The 24,512-nt window shown below is 41.3% G+C and overlaps 1 protein-coding gene across 1 annotated transcript in view; it reads left to right on the top strand.

Moving 5' to 3' along the window:
• KIF15 (kinesin family member 15) overlaps positions 1 to 24,512 on the top strand; it is a 118,167-nt gene that overhangs the window by 20,930 nt on the left and 72,725 nt on the right. Inside the window, exons 5-11 of the mRNA XM_068236320.1 lie at positions 1,139 to 1,176; positions 4,055 to 4,156; positions 7,552 to 7,727; positions 8,283 to 8,492; positions 9,823 to 9,948; positions 13,284 to 13,406; positions 19,361 to 19,484. Coding sequence (XP_068092421.1) covers positions 1,139 to 1,176; positions 4,055 to 4,156; positions 7,552 to 7,727; positions 8,283 to 8,492; positions 9,823 to 9,948; positions 13,284 to 13,406; positions 19,361 to 19,484 — 899 coding nt within the window. The remainder of the gene's footprint in view (positions 1 to 1,138; positions 1,177 to 4,054; positions 4,157 to 7,551; positions 7,728 to 8,282; positions 8,493 to 9,822; positions 9,949 to 13,283; positions 13,407 to 19,360; positions 19,485 to 24,512) is intronic.

Raw genomic sequence — 24,512 nt, forward strand, 5'->3', positions numbered from 1 at the left:
CGAGGTACTTGAGCCAGTCTGGTGTAGTACGCATGCACACACTCCGCCGCTGGGAGCATACTACACCTGCGCAGCACTATTGCGTAGGTGCAGAATGCTCCTGACTGTGGAAGCGGCACATGGCCGGACTGCGTTGATTGGCTGAATTACCAGGACTCATAGCAGAAGATCCAGGTGGAGGAGGAGGACAGCGAGGGACTGATTAGCCTGAAGGGGGCTGGAGGAAGCCCCAGGTATGTATAAAACTTTTCTTTTCATCTGTCTCAGGTACCCTTTAATTCGTAGCCACCAAATTAAATTTTAACATATCGAAATTATTTGATTTCATGAGCAAATGATTTCATGAGCATACATTTGCATAACCTAGCATCAATGCAGAATTATTAGCATCTCATTGCCCATCTATATTAGTGACACCGCTACACATCAGGCTTTATTCTTACAGCATAGATAGATGTTATTTAGTATATATGTTAGGGCCAGAACCCGAAGTGTGGCCACTTCGCATTCTGGCCAGCCACTTCGGATTCTGGCCGGCCAATGTGCGAAGTGGCCGCAGCGCAGCGGCCAATGTTAGAGATGTAATGATTACACTAAGCACAATGTATTTTACGGCCATCTTGCTGCGGCCAAATGTATTACAACTTGCTTAATTTAATTAAATATAGCCGGCGGCAATGTAATAGTTGAAGCCACCGGCTTTCAGGCATAACTGCAACATTTTGTTTTTAATGCTCATGATTGTCACTTTTCATTGAATACTATTGTGAATATACACAATACAATTCTTGAATGCTATAACTGACTGTCTTTTTAAAAGCAAATCTGCATTTGTCTGATGTATAAATGCTTTATAAACAAGCAGTATGAACACTTGTGTCCGAGTCCCTCTGCTGCCACTCAGTCATCCAGCCTAGGTCTGGGTCCACCTTCCATTGCAAATGTGAAGCTTTAGCAATCCAGGTGTTTTGTTCCAGGGAATGTTTGATAAAATAGGGAAGCAATGATGGATCGATCTCACTTGACCTTTTATGAATAAAATAACAGCTTGAATGCTTTTGCTATTCAAATTTAGTATACCACAGCTGTGATTACTGCTATATGCTCATCCTCATTATTTACAATTATTTTTTTTCAGTGGTCAAACTGGTTCTGGAAAGACCTTTACGATGCTTGGTAAGCATAATGCATGGGTGTTTAAAGCTTGGTACACACGTTTTCAATTTTTTGTCAGATCGACAGATTTATCAGATAATTTCCGATTGGATTTCGATTGATAACACAATCTTTTGGGTAGTTATCAAAGCAAAATAGATAGCATTATCGATCGGAAACAATTTGGATGTCTACACACGATGCAATTTCTTATCAGATCACCCGTTGATCTGATGAGCAGCACAAACCAAATTATATAATTATATGCAATACTATGCAAAGCATGCATGCAGCACTGGAGATCTCCAGGAAATATATAAATACAGAGGGGCTGCAGCACACAACAGGAAAGCAGTGACAGGGGCTCTTGGTTACGCTTTAACGCGTTTAAGCTCACCAACTGTGCCAATCTGGTGAGTCCTACTCTGACCAGGCAAAAATGCTATTTTTTTTTATCAGCTTTCTAGTGGGAACCATGCCAAAAGCCCAATAGTCAACTAAATGGGAGAAAGGAAATTAAAAACACCTCGCCTTCTACAAGCCACTGACTGTGTGTGTGTATATGTGTATATTCCCCCCAAAGTGTGTGTGTGTGTGTGGGGGGGGGGGTTAAGTGCCTCTTGTGGTCTGAATGTGCACATATGTTCCCCTGTCCCCAAGTGCAGTACTTGTGGAGTGGTCAAGGTATAATTGAAACTGTAGGCAGTGTGCCCGTGAATCACATGGACAGCGTGTCTGGCGATGATTAGAGGCGGAAGAGCTGTCACTGAGTGGAAGTAGATGGTGCCCCATGGAATTTAGGCAGGTGGCCCAGAACAGCTTCCGCTCCCCAGCAGGTGCAGTGTAGCAGATCAGACACTGCACCTGCATGCTCAGACTCCTACCACTTCCTGTCCCAGCCATCTGAATGTGTGACCACAATAATACCAATAGTAATGGAACATTATAATTGGCTCCGATACCTCCGCGGGTGGGATCCTTCTCCACCAATCCCCATGTAATGCAGGCCGGCAGCCAATCCAGGAGGGGGCGTTTCCATTAAAGCAGCTTCCAGGGTCAGTTATTCAGATTGCCGGGACAGGAAGTGGCAGGAGTCGGAGCATGCAGGTTCAGTGTCTGATCTGCTACACTGCACCAGCTGGGGAGTGGAAGCTATTCTGGGCCACCTGCCTACATCCCCTGTGGCATCATCTCCCTCCACCTCAGCAGCAGCTTTTACTCCTAATCGTCCGCTGTACACTCTCTCCATGTGAGTCAGGGCTCACTGCCTGCAGTTTCAATGACCCCCGCAACTGACCAAAGAGCAGATGGAGGACTCTGGCTGGAGAGGTGATAAGGCCTGTACTTATAGTTGTTTAGGGTACATAGTGATTAGTATATGCATGGATCAGTGTTAATAATTGGAGCAGCAGAGGTTTGTGTAGCTGGGCAGTGTAGTTTAGACAGCTTGGGGAGAAAAGGTCCACAAGATGCCCCTGCACCATGGATGCATCTCAGCAAAATTTGGAAGCTAAGAAATATGCACAGCGTTCTCCTGGTATGGTGAGATGGAAGAACTGGCGACAGTAAGTGTGTGTAACTACATGACAAATATATTGGTGCTTCTCAATAAATTACAATATCACAGTAATTCAGCTCAGGAAGTGAGCCTCCTATGTCATAGAAATTCATCACACACTCAGAGATTTCAAGCGTTTATTTTCATTGTCACTTTGCTCCCGTCCGTGTATGAGCCTATCCATACAGGGCATGCGCGTTCATGCATGCCAAGAGAGTCAAAGCTGCTCATGTATGGCCCTGGTCTTCTGCAAACGAGTGGCTTTGTTCTGCTAGACATGTACAAACCATAACCACACCTGCAGTACTGATGTGCTCATTCACGGATAAGAGCACAGACCTGAAACTAAGGAGGATCCTGGACAGCCGGAGCTAGGTGGGCTCGCAGAGGATCTGTGAAGACCATCAGAGGCATCCCACTACCTACATTAGTATCAAACTTTTAACCTCCCACCCCCGCACCTTGAGTATATTTGGTACATTTTTAAAGGTAACATATAGTGTGTGTGTGTGTGTGTGTTTTTTTTTTTTTTTTTCTTGTGCTACGTAAGATGATACAAACTTTGGGTTGATGAACATTTTATGCTACCTTTTATGCCAAGTAGCTTTGTAATTGTAGCTTGGAAGCAATAAAGGAAATAATGGTGCATACAATGTCATGTACAAAGCTTCCACAGTCATAAATCTACAAACAATAAAGAAGTAAAGGATCATACTAATATACCTTGTTGAAATGGGGAAGGAAAGCTTCCAAAAAGTATTTTAACCATACAGTTATGCTTACAACACCAAGGGACCCTGTCTTTACAATGTCAGGCATGTACACAATTGGCTGGTCCCTTTACCTTTAAAAACGTATATGATGGGTAAAACATTTTAATGCCACTGGAACTGTGCAGGGAGCAAGGGTATGTTACATCCGGGGAAAATCTCTATGTGGATTTGATATTGCTTTATAATATTTGAGAATATTGAGTAAGTTTAGGCCCTCTGTCACATACCGGGAACTCTTTTAGGGTTTGCTTCTTTTATAAGTACTGTTGTAGTGCTGTAGCCAGTATTCTCTTTGTTTTCAAGACATACAATTTTTCCAGGTGTGGAACACAATTGGGGCTTTTGGATATACTAGGATAGGGTATGAACCTCAGTGTCATATTCACTGTGTTCAGTTTTGACTTTGTGCCTTTTTTAAAGAGGACTTACTAGAGTTTTAGGTGCTGAAATAATTGCAGTACGTTTTTGTTCTAGAGGAAATTGTTTTTTCACAAAAGTTTACATTTTCTTAAAATTGTCATAATCTTTATTTGTGGCACTAACTTAGTGTGCATGTTTTATCCTTAAGGACCATCTGATTCTGATAACTTCACTCATAATTTAAGAGGCGTAATACCTAGGAGTTTTGAATACCTGTTCTTCTTAATCAACCGTGAAATAGAAAAGGCAAGTATTGTGAAAAAGTAGTTACGATTTTTTTTTTCTGCATTAAATATCTGATTTAGCATAATTTGATGAAAGCTTTTGTATACAAATAACGCAGATACAAGAGGGACCTTTGTTATAAAAAAAACAAAAACCCTTTAATAGTTGGTCCTAAATGTATCGCAATGAAAGTCTTGACAGAACATGATGTAGCCAATTTTAATCAATGTGCGCTATACATTTGCACTTTTTTGTTGAATATTGATTCTGCTTGTACAAACAAGTCGACTCCAATATTTGACATTCTCAAGCTGCAATTTTTTATTGACTTAAGTGTAAGTCTAACCAGCAAAGTTAATGGCTGCACTTAGGGCCCAGGAAGAATTAACAGATGTACTTGGGGACTAGGAGGGGTTATTGACTGCACTGCTTACAGTATTGCAGCCATTAACTCCTCCTGTCCCTTAAAGCGGAATATAACCCTGCATTTCAACTTTGCTCTAAAACATTATTTACAGTATATTATATGCAACCAGCATTTTTTTTTTTACTAGACCAGCATTGGAAGGGTTTCACAGGGCTTTAAAGTTCCTTTAGATTTCTGCAGACGCATCCGAAGCTGAAAAGAGATACATTTTGTTTACAGAAATGTATCTAAGTGTTGAATGACTCATCTCTCTGACTGAGAAGGAGCTTGGAGGACTGCCAAAGAGTGTGTAACTGTTTATCAATAGATACATAGAATGTAACAGTCTGAACTTTTGCATATCTCTCCACGGAACTTGAAACGTCTGTGTTTAACCCTTCCAATACTGGTCTAGTAAAAAAAAAAATGCTTTTTGCATATAATATGCTGTAAATAATATTTTAGAGCAAAGTTGAAATGCAGGGTTATATTCCGCTTTAAGTGCAGCCAATAATTCCTCCAGGCCCTCATTATTCACCCTTCTTCCTGCAGGCCAGTTTTTCCCCTTGCCCCTTTCCCTGTTAATTATTGCGGCCAGGTCTTTCAGACCTCTGCTTTTTTGGCATTTCCATTATAAAGAATGTGTCACTTACTGCTGGGTAAATTGCTGTAAATGGGAATGTCACTAATAGTACACTCATTACTCAGTGTTGCCAGTGACTCGTGTATAAGTCGACCCCTATACTTTTAGTGAATCAGACCTGCATTTTTAGACTTATACTTGAGTATGTACGGTGTATATACAGTATAAAACTCATATTTGCTTTTCAATAGGATCTACTTACTGTACTGAGAAAATTACAAGACTGACATTTAGTTCAAGCCCTATGTCTGTCCTGCATTATAGGTGTGATTAGATTTCTTATAGTCGGTTTTTTATATGTTCAGTGCCATCTCTTAAAGGGGTTCTCTGGGGGGGTTTGAAAATAAAAACAGACACTTACCTGGGGCTTCTATCAGCCCCTGTAGCTGTCTTGTTCCAGGCCGTCCTAACAAGACGAATAATGTGCGCTTGCGTCATCGGAAGCTTACTGCGCAGGTTTGGTACGAAGTTTTCTTGTACTGTGCCTGTGCAGTAAACTTCCGATGACACAAGCACGCGTGCGGCCACGGCTGCGCAGCCACAGTTGGTTGGGGTGCCGCGCTAGACCGGGGCCGGCAGCGGGAAATTTCAGATCGTAGGACGGCGCTGGACATTACAGTTACAGGGAACTGATAGAAGCCCCAGGTAAGTGTCTGTTTTTATTTTCAAACCCTCCCTGGAGAACCCCTTTAATGGCTGTGGAAATCAAGAACATATTTCAGTGCTTGAGTACAACTAAAGTGAGAGTGATATGGAGGATTTCCTTTTTAAAAAATGTAGATTTCCTGGCTGCCCTATTGATTCACTGCTTTTAATACTTGTTAGCCATAGACCCTGAACTAGCATGCAAATCTGATGTTTCTGACAATAAATGCAGGACTGCCATGCAACTTGGTATTGTTTAAAAGAAAATAAACAGGGCAGCCTCCATATCCATCTCCCTTCAGTTGTCCATTAAAGCCTACAAAACACTGTTAGAGATGTTTAATAAAATACACTTTCAGCTTGGTCTCCTCTCGGAGACTTGGCTCATAACTAGGAGTGCAACCTATGAGGACCTCCTCATACTCGAGCGGTGGCGGGAAGTCCAACATATGCCCGATTGTACAACAGGAGGAAATGGCAGCGCTTCCAAATGCAGGCTGCACCCGAATTGACCAGCTTCATAGATGTGCAGAACCCGAAATGTGCAGATTACACAACTTGCATTCAAAACAGATGCAGCAAACTATAACATGACACAGTCAGTTATGCAGGTGGAGGTCATACAACATGAGAAATGTAAGCTTACACACTTGTGCACTATTGTAAATAAGGCCTACAGCCTATCAAGTAGTATATTTCTTGCAGGATATGCTGTAATCCCAAAAAGGTATCATGTTAAATCTATAGCTGCTACACTTTATAAAAATGAATCAGACGGTCAGTTATCTTAGAATTAATGTTTTCCCAGTTATCTTGTAGGGCTCGTTTTACCAACACTTGTTCTGATGCAATTACGCACCCAAATCACATGGGTGATGAAATATTTTGCTGCTGGCCATATGTTTGGTTTTTTCTTATCCACATGTAAATTCAGAGGCAGTCTATTGATTTCAATAGGCAGCGTTTCCCTGTCTGAATTCGCTAGCGGAAAATGCTGCCATCGCCCCTAGTGGAAATGAGACCATTGTGCAGCAACAGGAGGTGTAAGAGGCTTCTTGCAGGTCACAACAATGTAACATTTTTGACTTTTTGTGTCGGTTAGCCATGGTACTAGAAGCCCCATTCTGTTATGCCTCCTCTCTTTCTTTACAGGCTAAGGGCCTGTTCAGACTATGCACGTTCCTAGACGTTTTCAGGGAACTTGTCTAGGTACCAAAAACGCATAGAAACGGCTCCTAATGCTTTTGAATGGGCTAGTTCACATGTATGCGTATGAGACGCATACGTTTCTCATCCGCATTGCTGCACGCAGTTCTGTGCGTCACGCATACAAACGGACGCAATGAAAGTCTATGGACGCGTATCAAAAACGCGTACTATTGCGTTTTTAGCGTCCGTTTTCCTCTGCGGTTCCCATAATTCTTTTTCTTCTCCTGGGTCATGTGTGTGTGCAAAACGCAATAGAATACGCATTAGAACGCAAGAAAAACGCATGCGTTTTTCAACTTGCGTTTCTTTGATTTTAAACGCATTATTCATACGCAGATAGTCTGAACAGGCCCTAAGCTATCCTGTTTTGTATTTCTGAGGCCAGAAAAGTGCCATGTCCTCTCAAACCTGCACTGTCTACTAGAAATTAATTCATGTTAAATGTGTTAGAAATTAGTGTGTTATATTGCCTTCTCAAACTGTTGTCTAACTTCCTTGCTGGTTTTCTTCTAGGCAGGAGATGCAAAAAGTTTTCTGTGTAAGTGTTCATTTATTGAAATCTACAATGAACAGATATTTGACTTGCTGGACTCTGCATCCTCAGGACTTTTTCTCAGGGAACATATAAAGAAAGGAGTCTTTGTTGTTGGCGCTGTGGAGCAGGTGGTGACTTCTGCTGCTGAGGCATACCAGGTATGTTCCTAAATGGACAGTACTGCTAAAGGGGACTTCAATGTCAGGACTACATTTTCCTTCTGCCTTAACCTTTCTTTCTTATCTTACACCTGTATAACTGAGCAAGGGAATGATTGGTATAACTGAAGGAGACTGCTAAACACTCTGAGATCTTTATGTGAAAGTTGTACCTGCTGTGTTATTCTCTCCAGCCAGTGCCATGATTCTCGTAACTGAATAAAATAAAACGATCTCGGTGAGCAGCACTGTGCTCTTTCCTTGCTCCACCTCTGCAGCAAAGCCACACCGCATAGGCAAAGCCCCTCCCTTTTAGCCTTTTAAATAGACTGTGCAGCTTAATAGTTAACAATTCATCATTCTGCTTTCTATGAAATTAAGCTCATACTGTCATACAATTAGCAGCCTTCAGTACAATAGAGCTTATTTCCCGATGCTTAGGACTCCCCCTGCTTTACTAAGCCGTGTACACTTGTGTTAAATAATATGAAGACAAAATTGGTTACTTTTTTTGATAGTCTATGAAATAAATGTAATTTGTGACACTTTTGCCAGGTTCTCACCACCGGATGGCGTAACAGACGTGTAGCTTCAACATCAATGAACAGAGAGTCCTCTAGGTCACATGCCGTCTTCACTGTTACAATTGAATCCATGGAAAAAGTCAATAACATTGTTAACATAAGATCCTCCCAGCTTAACCTTGTGGATCTTGCTGGATCCGAAAGACAAAAAGACACTCATACTGAAGGAGTCAGACTTAAGGTGAGCTACAAATTGCCAAGGCATCCACTTGAACCAAAGTCAATGTTATGGACAGTCTTTTAAATATTGATGCTTACTGTTGAAAATATGTGTGTATTAAAGGACGAACAGCACAAAATAACAGTGATATGATCTAAATTTACAATGTAACACTTGCTTACCTTTTAAAACCCTTGTGCCAGTTATTGTGGACAGCTGGCTACGATGTGTTTTTTTTTTTTTGTTTGTTTGTTTTTATGTCACTACTTGTGTCCAGTTTTCAGTAGAGAATAAATCATGACCTTATATTTTCTCTCAAGCATATAAGAACAAAATTAAAGATAATCTAGCAAATCTAGTGGAAGAATTAAAGGTTGGGAAGACTGTCAAATTGTTATTGCTGTGTGGGTGCCTCTAGCTAAGTACATACTTAAGCACTGTCTGAAATGGTCTTTAAAGATTGTTTTGGAAGGCAATTTGGTAGTGTTTGATGTACAGACTTGCTACCTAGCTCCCAACTGAGCAACATGTTCCGCTGAATGGAGAGGAGAAATGCCTAAGTGTTTTTATGCTGTGGAATTCCCACTGGCAGCGATGGACAGATTACTACTAAAGAGGTCAATGCAGTTGCACATGTTATCAGCACATCAACTTGCAGTAGTCCACATGCCTTGATAGAGGGGGGCCCTGCGAGGCTCCCGAAACAATTGTTGGACTTCTGTGGATACTGGTACTAAAGAGTGTGCATTAAACGGCAACTTGGTGTGCTGATAACATTTGTAACTGCATTGAATCGGTGGTACTGCCTATACCACTTTATCAAGCACCCGTGAACGTTGATGGTGTGCCCGCTCTACTGATTTTCTTCTACTGGGGTCATCCACATTGGGAGACCATCTATACACACATTAGATTTTCAGCTGAGACAATTAGGAATGATCGTTCTGACTGAGGAAAATGTAAAGTATTTTACGCATGTCACAAGAAGTGTGTCACAGAAAACAGGAAATTGGGTGAAATTTCTCCCAGTACAGAAGCAAATTGCATTAAGCTGCTTTTAGTAGCCTGGAAATAAGACCGAACATTTTATATTTGTATTGTTGTCTGGCGCTCCATTGAAATGATTTCACTCACTTCTTGTTTGGTAAAAGCTTCATTGAGGACTAGAACGTATATTAGAATCCTAAAATGATTTTTAATCTAAAATTAAACAATTTGGGCTGGTGTTTCATTTTAGTATACTGACTGAACTACATGATTTTAATTACAGTAAATACTGATGGGCACACAAAGTTTCATATTGGTGATCCGTTTATGAAATATATGTAAAGTGTACATTCTTTCTCTGCAGGAAGCAGGCAGCATAAATAGATCGCTGAGTTGTCTGGGCCAAGTGATCACAGCCTTAGTAGACGTGGCCAATGGTAAACAGAGGCACATTTGTTACAGAGACTCCAAGCTTACATTTCTGTTGCGGGTAAGCACTAATACAATAAACTAGCTAACCAAAAGAGCATTATTATTATTATTATTTATATAGCGCCAACATCTTCCGCCGCGCTGTACAGAGTATCTATTGTCTTGTCACTAACTGTCCCTCTGAGGAGCTCACAATCTAGTCCCTACCATAGTCATATGTCTATGTATGTATCGTGCATTGCATGTATCATAGTCTAGGGACAATTTAGAGGGAAGCCAATTAACTTATCTGTATGTTTTTGGGATGTGGGAGGAAACCGGAGTACCCGGAGGAAACCCACGGGGAGAACATACAAACTCCTTGCAGATGTTGACCTGGCCGGGATATGAACCGGGAACCCAGCACTGCAAGGCGAGAGCGCTAACCACTAGGCCACCGTGCTGCCTGTGCATGGTTATGTATGAATGCAGTTTAGTAATCTATTGTTTTTGGCGATTCCAAAAAGAATAGGTTAATGAAAGTCAGTGGAGGTGATCCCACAGACAGTAGCGATTGCAATTTCTCCAGTGTTTGTTCTTCAATACATAGTTCAGTAGAATCTTGCTGTAGTAAACTCTGATATAGTAAACCTCTGGATAAAGTAAACTCAGTCCTCAAGTCCCAGCAAATGCGTCTGTATAAATATATAATGTATGACCAATTCTGATATAGTAAACTTCTTTTTCCTGGTCCCTTGGACTTTACTATAAAGGGATTCTACTGTATAGGATTGCTACAAAATCTCTTTTATTACCAATCCTATGCAAATCACAATCGTTGTGCAAATGGCTTGCATTAACCCTTTTCACTCCGTTTTTTTCCTAAAGGGAGTCGTTTCTGCGCTGAGTCCTTTTTTTTTTTTTTTTTTTTTTTTTTACAGAAATGCACTCTCCCTCTTACTCTCTCTCCCATTTTAACATGGAACATAACCTAGTAACATGGTATGTCTTATTTTAAAGAACACATTATATCGTTTAATTTAATACCTTATTTGGACAGTTTGGCATCTTCTATTGGCTGGTAGCAGAGAAGAAAGCCAAGGTATGGTAAATTTTACAGCAATTTCCTGGGTGTAATCCTGGCTTGCGTGAGCAATAATAGGTGGTTTTATGCCTGCCACCCGGTGTCTTCATGTCATTACACACGATGCAATCTTTGGTATTTCGATTGGGAATTAGAGCAATTAAATGCTTGCTACTATTTAGATGCTCCTCCACGTCCATTGCATAGGATGCCATTGATCCTCTATGCAACTTTGCAAGCAATCTGCAATGGAATCTGCATGAAATCTGCAGAAAGGAATCTACAAGAAGGAATCCGTAAGGAATAAGCAAGGAAACGCTTGTCCTACCACCTCGGTTAAGTCAACCAGTAGGGGAGTCGAGCCTAAAGTGTGGAAAGGGTAATTTCTTCACAATATAGGTCATGCAGAATCCAAAAAGAAGTATGTTTGTTTCTTTTTGGATCCAAACAGGAGGAAACATTAGAAAAGGATCCTTTTCCTTTTTTGTAGGGTTTTTATTTTCTTTTGTGTGATAGGAGACAGTCCCAAGATGAAAATCTGTTTCCAACAAAGAAATACTCGGGACAAATCAAGCCCAACTGTAACTGTGTCTTCTGCTCATTAGCCATAGACCAATGAGACAAGGCTGGGAATAGGTCACCTTTATCCCTTTGCTGAGCTATGGAAGTCGTTCTTTTTTATGTTTTTGTGGTTGAATCTTTCCCAATCCTTGGTCAATAAAAAATGCAGATTTAAATTGCAAAGAGACCTGCATTGGAGGTTTCTTCTAAACAATTTACAATTTGACTTAGCTCTGCAAGACTCCGCTATGGACCTGCTGTATGAAGAAATCATCAGGCAGGTTCCCCCTTCAGAACCATTTGAGGGATATTATCCTGGTTAAATCTTGGTTAGCACATACATTCAGCCTGAATGAATCCTGTTTTTTCCTGTAAATAATCTAGACCTAAAAGACACCTGCGTATTTATAGCTGTAAGAAATTGATTAGATTTGCAACTCTTCTTCAGAAGGAAATTCGATACTTTCAGTTCATTGACTTAACTTTTAGGTTATCCTCTGCTCTGTGGTAATTTGCAAAAGTTGTGTCAAGTGAGCCATATTTTACATCTGTTTTGACCAGATTAGTCTGAGGCTCCAGACAGCCTTTCTACTTTTAATATTTCTCAAGTTTTCACACATCTCAGAAAAATGTTAAGTCTACCTTTTGTAGCCTCAAAAACACTGAAGATACCAGAATTCCATAGTCTTGATGCAAAAAGATGGCTTTGTCATTAATTAGATTTTTGGAGAAAATGGGGTAATTTTTCCTGTATTCTATACTGGCAAAAAGGCACCTAAAATTCAAATCTTTCATAGCCTGATGTAATATGCAAGCAATCACTAACTGAACTAAAAAAAGGCATATTCGAGGAGACCAATATCTGCTTCCTGGGCAGAATGAGTAGGAGCCTCAGTCAAGACGATTTTCCAAGCCACCATGTGGAGTGGTGCTAACACATTTGTTTCGACAGTTCTGGCTGGATGTATGTGCTAAACAAGATTTAGCTTCTGGTCACAGTGTTTCAGGCTGTTTACCTGGCCAAAATGTTGTAATCTTGTTATTCAGAGGTGTGCTGTCCTGTAGATCAGAGTTCCTCAACTCAGTCCTCAAGTACCCCTAACAGTGTATGTTTTGTGGAAATCCACAGAGCTCCGCTGAGACACTTATTACCCCACCTGTGAATGTTTGTGGTTTTCTGCAAAACATGCGCTGGTGGGGTACTTGAGGACAGGGTTGGAAAACCGATCCAGAAAAGACCAAGTTAGACCTACCGGTAACAGCTTTTCCAGGAATTAACAGCATGGGCACCTCCCCGAAGCAGGTAATTTTGGTGCGCACTCTTTGCCCGCGCTGCGCCTGACCTGGGCGCCGCCATAGACATAATGTTATGTCTATTGCCATGCAAGTGAAATTTGGGGATCCGGCGGTTTCCGATCGCTGAATGCATTCTCCCTCCAAGTTGCTACGACCCAGAGGGGGAATAGTAATTCAAGGCACATGGAATTTTTGCGGCAGCAGGGAGAGTCATCACTCGGCTCTCCCTACACCAAAATGGAGGGTGCTGACATACCATTTACGCCCTCCCCCAAAAACCAACCTCATCCAGTTTCTTTTTTAGTTACCATTTACTGTAGTTTTGAAGCATTTTTCCCTGCATGGTAGCCTAATATCTCAGTTTTCAGTGGTGAACAAAGTTAGTATTTTAGATATAGTGACACTGTAAAACCATCTTTACCATCTGCTTATTTTTACCTCTTTCCTGTTTAACCATAATATTTCATCCTCAGGATTCCCTTGGAGGCAATGCAAAAACTTTTATCATTGCAAACGTTCATCCAGGATCAAAATGCTTTGGAGAAACTCTTTCCACTCTACACTTTGCTCAGCGTGCGAAGCTCATCAAAAACAAGGTATGCAATTTTATCATTTTTGTAGAGGACTTCAAGTTTCAATGGAGCTTGATTCTACATTAATCGCCCAGCTCCTTAGACCTTTGCAACATTATATTTTCTAAATATTTAAAGCTGATTAGAATTCACTCTCTTATAGAGTATTATGTTGGCTATAAAAAAAAAATCCTGAAGCTATGTCAGTAGTCTACCTGAAAGTGGCACAATTGTGCATTGTTCTTTAAAGGGAATCTGAAGTGAAAATAAACTGCTATAATGATTCGTATGTGTAGTACATCTAAGAAATAAAACATTACATCACATACATCACAGAGAGCTCTGTCTTCTGAAGCTTATTATCTAAATTGTCTGTCACTGTATTTTGTTTTTTCTGCAGAGTAAAGTTCAAAAATACACTACCCTGCTCTGTGAAATCATTAAGAATGCTGAGTGTAGTGTGTAAATAGCAAATATAAGAGAATGATGCAATGGTATAAAAAAAAACTGTATAACAAAAAAAAAATTAGACTATATTGTTTTTGCTACTAATGTTCTATTAATTATCCGTACTACTCATACAATTGATTATATCTTAATTTTTTTTCCGTTTCAGTGTCCCTTTAAAACTTTTTTTCTTTTCATTTTGTTTGCGGTTGTTCTTTGTGTGGGCAGTACTGGCAAGCAGCACAGCAGAGGATGAGAGTAGCAAATGGCCACCTGCAGCTGCTGATGGGCATCCTGAGGTGAAGAGATATTATGTAAACCTCAACTGTTTTGATCATCCTGACAGATGCAGCAATATTCTCAGTACAGAGAGGAGGTATACATTTATCAGTGATGTGCTTTCTCCTCACTGCAGTCAGTTGCAATCTCTGTTTTGGTCCAGATGCAGCAGCATAGAGGACCTGAATGGGAATAGCGAGATTGTGGCAACTTGCACTGAAGGAGCCAACACAGCTCTCTGATGAAGAAATAACTACTCTCTGCATTGAGCATATTGCTGCATCTATCTGGGATCAGAACTTATTCTGGAGTGCATTTGAAGCCTGCATGGAGATCTCCATCAGCACCATCTGGGCACTATCAGCAGTTATCCTGCAGTGTATCTTTGCAACGATTTTGCAAAATTATCATGGAAAAATTGATTCCTTTATCAATCAGGAGCAGTTTGAACATGTACACATGGTACAATTTCCTGTCCAGTCACCCATCGCTCGGACGGGGAAATTGCATCATGTGTACCTAGTGTTACCATTCTGTGTGTTTACCTTGACAAAGGGGCCCCCTCGGGGCCCCGAAACGAATCGTTGGTTATGGAATGGAATTGTGTCACGTTTTTTGAATAAAACAGCAGACTTGGTCTACATATGAGTGTGCGGACCTTCTGGATTTATCAGTGTTACATTTTGGTATTTGCTAATTACTGAGGAGAAAGTGCCACTCGCAGCTGCTGAGTTCTGCATGCAAATTTCATTGGAAGTTCTAGTCATTCCAGGCAGACATGGTAGAATACTCTGTGCAAGCAGAATGAGGCCTGGTTCACACTGCAAGCGCTTTTTAAGTGTTATTGATTTGAACAGCTCTTGCGAAGGCAATATGTTTTTTTTTTTTTTTTTTTATAAAATCAAATCGCACAAGTGTGAACACATACGGTACATAGCATTACATTAGCAAGAGAGTCTAAAATCACAAGAGCTTAGAAAAAGCTCTTGCAGTGTGAACCAGCCCTGAATGAAGTATTCCTTCTGTGATGTGATCTCTCTACCCTGTTCTAGTCCACATGCAGCAGCATAGAGCTGTTCTAGTCCACATGCAGCAGCATAGAGGATGAGAATGGGTAGAGAGAGCAATTGTGAATGACTGCACTGAGGACAATGGAACTTGTATTCAGAACTTCCAGGCATGCACATCACCATAATGTTTTCTGCATGTCCTGCGCAGAGTACCATATATACTCGAGTACAGAGTACCAGGAAATCGCGGCCTCCACCTCCACCGCCCATCGGAGGTGGAGAAGAGCCCCTTGTCCTTGGATTGGACAAGGGCTCGGAGGGGGAGGGGAAAGCTTGGCTGCCCCTCCCCTTCCGAGACCCCCCAATCCATGGACCATGCGGGCTGGTATAGTCAGGGTGCGGAGCCTCACGCGGCCGGTGCTCCGCATTCTGGCTATCCCAGCCTGCATGGGGGACAAGGGGTTAAAGAGGTCTGGAAGGGGGACCCCACGTCGTTTTTTTTTTGTTTTTTTTTATATTTCCCACACTCAGAACGAAGTAAGTAAAACTCTTCCCACTTGGGGGAATCTATGAAAATAATACACTATTGTTACCTGTGCAAAAAAAAAACTGACATTTTCCGCTTTAAAAGACATTTTTGCCCTTGAAACTTAAAAATCGATTTTCTCAAAAACTATAAGGTCTTTTTGAAAAAAAATGTTTTCCTCTTATTCCTTCTGATCTCCTTAATATATTCTCCAAATTTGACGCTCTTAGCATTTAAGGGGGCTTTGCTATTAACCCTTAAAGTCGGCGGCTACCTAACATTGATCCATGCGTCAACTTTTCCGCTTGGGAGCATGGCCTTACCCATTAATTGCTAGTAGGAAAATTAAGCGTAAGACTGTTCCGTAACAACCTGCATTACGGTATTCTTACGCGTAATTGCGTAAGGACCATGCGTAATTACAGACATGAACCGTAGATAAATGTCTACGCCGCAACCGTAATTCCGTAATGCGTAATAGCGTAAAATTACGCGTAATGATCCGTAAGCGTAGTTTTTTCCATTACGCCCAGCACTAGGGCAGCAGCATTTAAAAGGTGAGAGCAAAGCGGCTAGGTCTCACTGCCGCTCTGCTCTGAGGGGTTGCGGGGGTGCTCGGAAGGATGGCGGCCCACAGCCTGCTCATCTGCATGCACCTCTCAGTAGTGATGACTTGCACTTTTGGGCCACTTTTGTGGGTTGAAAAATGTGGCTTATATGCGAGTATATATGGCACATCTCTAAGTTCTCATGCATTGCAGGGCTGTGGAGTCGGACCAAAAATCATCCAACTCCTCAGTTTATGAAATCGCAGACTGACTCCAGGTACCCAAAATTGCTTCGACTCCACAGCCCTGGAGAGTGGTATTAACTTTCTCGACCACTGAAAAAAGTCAGGGAGCGGAACCACGTCAATCAGCTTGTGTTTTTATACATAAAAGTACATTTTTTGTAATGTAAACATAAAGCCCTTTTGTGATACAAGTTAAAAAGCATTTTATGTGCAACAAACTAAACGTTATGAGATCCGTTCCTCTTTACCTTGGTCTTTTTAAATTAAGTTCATATGTACCTGCCCTCCATCTCCAACATGTCTGTGTCCACACTTTCCACCCACTTTGTTACCCACATCTGACCAAGTTATACAGGCAGTACATGTATTACAGGCAGTTCACAGTTGCCCGAGTTGGATAATGTGTTCCCCTGCAGTCTGGATTAGCTGCTTGTGTGGACATCACAAAACCTAAACTGTTGGTGAGACTTGAGGACAGGTTTTGAAGCACTGCACTATGGCGATCTGACTGATGTGACAGCATCATGGGTCCTGAGTTGTTTTCATAGATCCGGTCTGCTGATATTTGCTGAAGAATTAAACACACACAGTAGCCAATATAAAAAAAAAAAAAATGTGCATCTTCACCAGTATGAAGCACCTGTAACAAATGTCAGGCTATTTTTTTTTTCTGACACCAAAGCATATTTTTATTCTGTAAATTGAAAGCTGGATATCAGATATCAGTCCAAACCACCATTACACGCTATGTCCATTCATTTAAGAACCAAAAAAGTTCTTTAATTTGTGCAATAATGGGTGACACTTTGCATGCAACAGTTTATACAATATTGTTTGAATACCAAGTACACATTGTTCATGTAGTGTGTATACACTATACCAGGGGTGCCCGCACTTTTTCGGCGAGTCCACGAGATCTACCAACCCTTCTCCCCCGCACAGTGTAATGATCCCCCATTCCAGCATACAGTTGCGTTCAAAATTATTCAACTCCCACGGAAATTGAGTTTTGGCCAGTTTGACAGATTTTGATCATTTCAGTCATCTTGTTTACAATTAAATCAAGGGCACTTGTAAGTCAGACAAATATAACATAACATTTATAATGAAATAACCACAAATTTATTTTCTGTGCTCACATCATTATCAATTTTATTCAACCCCCAAGTGACATTTATTCTTTGTACTTAGTACAACATCCTTTTCCAGTTATAACAGCTTTTAAAAGTGAAGCATAGCTTGACACAAGTGTCTTGCAGCAATCTACAGGTATCTTAGCCCATTCTTCATGGGCAAAAGCCTCCAGTTCAGTCACATTCTTAGGCTCGTGCGCTGCAACTGCTTTCTTTAACCTTCCTGGCGGTAAGCCCGAGCTGAGCTCGGGCTATGCCGCACAGGAGGATTTCTCAGGCCCTGCTGGGCCAATTTGCATAATTTTTTTCTTTGTACACGCAGCTAGCATTTTGTTAGCTGCGTGTACTGCCCGATCGCCACTGTGCGCTAGGCTAGCTACATGATTTAAAAAAATAGAATAAATAGTGCTGCGCTGCCCCCTGGCGGTTTTAATTGACCGCCAGGAGGATTAAGTCCCACCAGAGGTTCTCAATCGGATTTAAGTCTGGTGACTGCGATGGCCACTCCAAAATGTAATAAGTGCATGTGGAAAAATTATGTGAACCCCTAGACAAATGACATCACCAAGAGCTAACTGGAGATGTCATCAGTCTAGGGTTCACATAATTTTTCCACCTGCACTGTGAATGTTTACATGGTGTGTTCAATAAAAACATGGAAATAATTATTTGTGTGGTATTAGTTTAAGCAGACTGTGATTGTCTATTGTTGTGACTTAGATGAAGATCAGATCACATTTTATGACCATTTATTGTGCATAAATCTATATAATTCCAAAGGGTTCACATACTTTTTCTTGCTACTGTATGTATAGGTAGATAATTATAACTGAAGTACAGGTAGTCACTCAACTTACGAACGACCTGCCAATACAATTGATTCATTGGGGGAGCATTTTTTTTAAAAACGCAAATGCATCACTGACAGATCAAAAAGCGTTCTGCAGTGTGTCTCAGGCCTCCAGCGGTGGTGTCGAAGAGGACATGGGAAGCCTTTGGACTATGCATAGGCTTCCCTCTACCTAGGTTGTATCTTAACATTCTTGTTTGGGAGACTATAGGTTTACTTTAAGCAATAAACCTCTACATACAGTGGCGTAGCTAAGGAGTTGTGGGCCCTGATGCAGGTTTTACATGGGGCCTCCCAAGCACTCTATACATAACCATTGATACGGCGCACCAAAACCTGCCAAAGGCAACTACAGTGTCAGAGGTGCAAGAAGGGGATGGGGAACAGTTTGTTAGTGATTACCACTATACAAAGTATCTATATAAGTGATTATTATGAGCACAGGACCAATAGAGAGCTAATACTGTAGTTGAGGGAGGGCCCTCCGGGCCCCTCTGGCCCAAGGGCCCCGATGCGGTCGCTACCTCTGCAACCCCTATTGCTACGCCCCTGTCTACATAATATTATCAACTAGTGAGACTGGCTGAAGTAAATAGTTTACCTGTCCACATGAAATGCCCAGGTCTTAGAGGAACTGAAGAGATTACTCTGCAGGATTGGTGAAACCTCTTCTAGAACAGAAAAGTGTGTCTAGTTGAAGCTATTTGAATTTTTTATGAAATGAAAAATGGCAGTGCCCATAACACCATAAATAATGGTAAAGGAATAGGGAATAATCTACACAAACAAATAAGATCTTGTTCCCAGAATGCATAACAGGTTACTGTGGATTTTCTAGCTAATTATGCTGTCGATTGCAGTGCAAGACAATCAGCTCCTGGATGTGTGTCCAGCTCTTCTCTAGAGGTAATTCTAATTTGTCGCCATTGAACACCTTCAGGCTGTAGTTAATGAAGACACCCAGGGGAATGTGAGTCAGCTACAAGCAGAGGTGAAGAAACTGAAGGAACAGCTTTCTCAGCTCCTTTCCGGACAGATGCCACAGGATATTTCTGTTGCCAGAGGTGAGAAGAGAAATCAAAAGCATTTCCTATTACCTGCTTAACTCCTTCACCTTCACACTGTGCATGGCATGGTAATGATGGCTTCTGGCTGTCACTCCATAAATAATTTGTCACAGCACTGGATGGCAGATTCCTTCAAACTGACATTTTATTTGACTTTTTAATTAAGGCAACTTTTTAATAAATCAACTTTCTGCGAGTTTTGAAACTTTTTTGGGAGACTCAAGTTAAATCTTTAGTTGACAACATTTTAGATGAACTGTATACTTGCTAATGAGGCCAGCTGACTGTTTATTGACCAGCAGAGCATTAGCCATCACCGGTTCATTGCAATCTGAAGATTCTCATAGACCTTAGACAGCTGTCAGTCTGTCGCTAGGTTACAGGCCAATGTGAACACTTTTTTTTCTTTAGCTGATATATTTCTGGCCTATAAACTGCTGTGTTTAGTCTCTGACTCAGCACATAAAAATATCTTCTTTTTTTGTCATAGATCAGTATAGTATCCGTTATCGTTTTTGGCTTTGGTTTTTTTTTTTTTTTTTTATAAGGCTATACATAGTGCTCATTAGTGTAAAGGTGGCCACACACCATACAATGTTTTACATATCTGATCAATTCAAGAATAGCAATCAATTTTTCTGACTAATTGTAACAATTCAAAAATCTGACCAATGTACCACACACCTATGTTCAATTGTCCCCCAATCATTAATAAAATAATTGAAAGCTCAGAAAAAAATTGATTGAAAATGTGCATCAAGTAATTGAAAATCCATCACACACCATACAATTCTTGATAAAGTTGGTCTGAAATTTCAAACATGTCCAATCTCCAAAAATAGAAAAAAAAAGGAAATCCGATTGGATTTATTGATCGAAAACAAAGAAAAGCTCTCGATTTTTTAGGGGGACAACCGATCGTAAATATCGAATTGGAGAAAGAAAAAAAATGGATCTTTTAATAGTATGGTGTGTGGTCACCTTTAGTGTTAATAGCATATCTGGTTTATATCGGTAGCTGGGTTTACACAATCTTCTCTTGGTTGTTTTTATTATTATTAATGATTTTTATAGCTCCATCATCTTGGGACCCTATATAGTGTGCAATATGCAGTGTATGTAGATGCCCAAACTTAACAACAAATAATTACGAGTTGATGCAAATATATGCTAATTTATACATAATGGACAAACCAAATGAAGTCGAGATGGAAATTGATTTTTTTTTTTCAAGCTGCATACATTTGCATAAAAATGTTGCTTAATTCTGCATCATAACAGAATTATTTGCATCTTCTTGACCATCCCTACTAAAATTGCCCATATATTAGTCAATTTTCCCCGGCAAATACGATCACTGTGATTGAATCTGTCAGTGATCAATTCGCCTACATGTCCGCCTGATCTTTAATTTAGAGGACACATATAGTGAGAGTGACATGCAGGCTGCCATATTTATTTCCTTTTAAAGAATACCAGTTGCCCGGCTACCCTGATAGATATCCTGACTATCCTATGCTGATCCTCTACCTCTAATACTTTTAGCCACAGACCCTGAACATGCAGCAGATCAGGTGTTTCTGACATAATTGTTAGATTTGACAAGATTAGCTGCATGCTTATTTCTGGTGTTATTCAGACACTACTGCAGCCAAAAAGACAAGCAGAGCTAACAGGCAACTGGTATTGTTTAAAAGGAAATAAATATGGCAGCCTCCATATACTTCTCTCTTCAGGTTCCCTTTAAATTTATTTACACCTTAAAATGAGAACCGCTGGAGTATAGGAAAGCCTACATTTTTACACCAATCCAACATGCATATACTGTACATCTGTTTATAAGTTTTTTTTTGCTCCTCATCAGTCATGGATCATGGATTGATCGAGCTCTATGGGATAGGGCTTTCACCAGAACTATGGAATACCCAGAAAGCTCATGGTGACCCAGAACCACTAGGAAGCTATAATGGGCTTAAAGGGGTTCTGTGGGGGTTTGAAAAGAAAAACGGACACTTACCTGGAGCTTCTACCGGCCCCCTGCAGCTGTCATGTGCCCGCGCCATCCACTACGATCAGCAGCTCCTGGCAATTATTCATCTAATTAGACGAATACAACTGCGGCCGCGCGCATCCTCTCTCCCGCGTGCATTTCCAGAAGAGAGGACACAGTAAGCTCCCGGCGTCAGGAGCGAGGACGTGCGCAGCCACAGTTGTATTCGTCTAGTTAGACAAATAATTGACCAGTGACGATGCCGGATCGTATAGGACGGCGCGGGCATATGACAGCTGCAGAGGGCAGTTAGGAGCCCCAGGTAAGTGTCAGTTTTTCTTTTCAAAACCCCCCACAGAAGCCCATGAAAGTGTACCTGAGATGAATAATAATAAAAAAAATTTATACCTGGGGCTACCTCCAGCCCACTTCGGCCCGATCGCTCCCTTGTCGTCCTCTTCCGCCTCCTGGATTCTCTGCTATGGCTCTTGGTACCTTCGGCCAGTCGGCGCAGGCACAGTGTGGCCACTTGCGCTCCCCAGTTGCACTCTCGGGTGCGTTCTGTGCCTGCGCAGTACACTCCTGCCGATTAGGGGGGTGGGGTGCATATGGCCGGGCCACGCATGCATAGTAAGCCCCGACTCCTGAAGTTACGAGTCGTAATTCATCTCATGTTCTCTTTAAAGAGATCAAAAAGCCCTCTTACAAAAAAGCTATGCTAAATATAATTTTGCCTTCTTAAACCAGAAGGTATGTGCAATAATAATAATAATACGCTTTAACTAAGCAAGTAAGGACTCCCATGATGCATCAGTTTTGAATATGCAAACCATCTTTGTGCTCCTAATTTACAGTATTGCTTAGTACTGTCCAATTTCTACCGCATTGAAGTCCATGCCATGCACTGATGAGAAGCAAAATACTTGAAAACCGCTGTATGCATGTCAGATTAGTGTGGCTCTGTCAAATTTATAAGCTCAAGGCTCACTATACACAAGCGGTTCTGGATGTGTGACTGGGTTTTAGGGGCATAAGGAGATGATTTGCACAATTGGCACTGATGCACCATGGGAGACCTGGCTTGCTCACTTCTAGTATAGCTGTACGTAAAAAAAGTGCCCTGAATAAATATTTAGTATAATCTAGAGCAGGGGTAGGGAACCTATGGCTCGGGAGCCAGATGTGGCTCTTTTGATGGCTGCATCTGGCTCACATACAAATCAGTAGGGGTTGATTCACTAAGCTTAGTGTGGCAGTCCGAGTTAAATTTTCAAAGTAGGCGCGCTACTGCTGTAGCATGCACTACTAATTTACTCGCAAAACCAAAACCATGCAGCCACAGAAGTCGCATTTATGGTAAAAAGTACTTTATTCATCATTGGTTGGCAACCGCATAACAACGTTATTTAGAAAGAAACTCAGAGACTTATTTTACTTTAAAAGTGTTGGTCTTACATAAAATGCACACATTTACTTGTATTTAGTTTTGAAACCTATTGTATGGCTCTCGTGGAATTATATTTTAAAATATGCGGCGTTCATGGCTCTCTCAGCCAAAAAGGTTCCTGACCCCTGATCTAGAGGCTTCTCACATCCCCCTGCACCTCGGCATTCCAGTGCAGGAACGCTCTGAGCCTATTCAACAATGGCTCGTCGAATAGGTTCACACAGCCTCACTCCAGTCTGTGTACAAGTATGGCCACAATGCACAGACGCAAGACAACTCGCGCCTGTGCAGTAGCATAGAGCTGCTTGTGCTTGTTTTTTTCGCCATGCATGAGCGGCATCGTGCCACTGCGCAGGAAGTCCCCGGAAAGCGGTGTTGGTCTGGAGGAGGAGGAGGATCCAGAGACTTCCCTCTAACAAGGTAAGTGTATAACTTTTATTTTTTCCCTGTACTTTAAGGTTTGCTTTGAAACTGAATTATTGCAACCACCTTATGCTTCAAAGCGGACCTAAACTCAGAACTTCCTCTCTGCTCTAAAAGATGAGCAACAGCTTAAAGAGACTCTGTAACAAATTTTTCAGCCTTAGTTCTTCTATCCTATAAGTTCCTATGCCTGTTCTAATCTGCTCTGGCTTACTTTCCTAACTGCACCGTCTCTGTAATAAATCAATGTATCTTTCCTCTGTCCTGTTTGTCAGGCTAAAGCTTGATTGTGTGGAATGTGCAGGGCTGCTTGTGATTGGTAGAAGCGATACACACCCTCTGCAGGCCCCCTGCATACTCTGAATGACTCACACTCTATACTTAGCTGAGCCTATTAGAAGCTGGTTAGTTTGTTTGTAAACACTGCCTAAAACTGTTAATTACAAGCCAGGATTGCAGCAGAGAGTGGCAGAAACAGCACAGAGGGGCACAGGAGAAAATAATGAATAGAATGGTATGCTTTTTATTGTAAGAATATTAGAGTACAGATTCTCTTTAATGACCTTAGAAAAACATTTCTCTGTTACAGCTGATACAAATCCCTGCAATAAATCTGCAGTCTGTACTTCCTGCTGTTATGGAAACAGACATATTGTTAATATCCCCTGTTTACCAATTAGCTCTCTTCCGTGGCGGCAAGCTGACACAGCTGAGGGATAAAATTACAACTTGTGCTTAGTCACAGATGAGGCGGAATTAGACTGGCTAAACTCTCTAAAGACATACAGGGTGCATTTCTATTTTTTCCTTATGTCCTGTGCAAGAGTACAGGTCCACTTTAAGAAGGCAAAATTATATTTAGCACATCTTTTTTAGTATGGACTTTTATGCCGGGCATACACGGCTCGATGCGGGCGCGTGGATCGATTCCCGCTCGTCCCCGCGGGCACTTACTTATCTTCCGCACGATTACCGCTATTATCCGCGGGGATCGAGCCGGGAATCAATCCACGAGGTGATCGGACATGCCGGAAATGATCAATCGAGCCATCAACGGCTCGATTGATAAGAAGAATCTGGGCCATGTATGCTCAGCATTAGTCTTTTAAGCCCTTAAAACCTTCCTAGTGGTTCTGGGTATTCTGTGAAACGCAATGATAAATAG

The sequence above is a fragment of the Hyperolius riggenbachi genome, chromosome 5 (genome assembly GCF_040937935.1).
Source record: "Hyperolius riggenbachi isolate aHypRig1 chromosome 5, aHypRig1.pri, whole genome shotgun sequence".
Taxonomy (NCBI): domain Eukaryota; kingdom Metazoa; phylum Chordata; class Amphibia; order Anura; family Hyperoliidae; genus Hyperolius; species Hyperolius riggenbachi.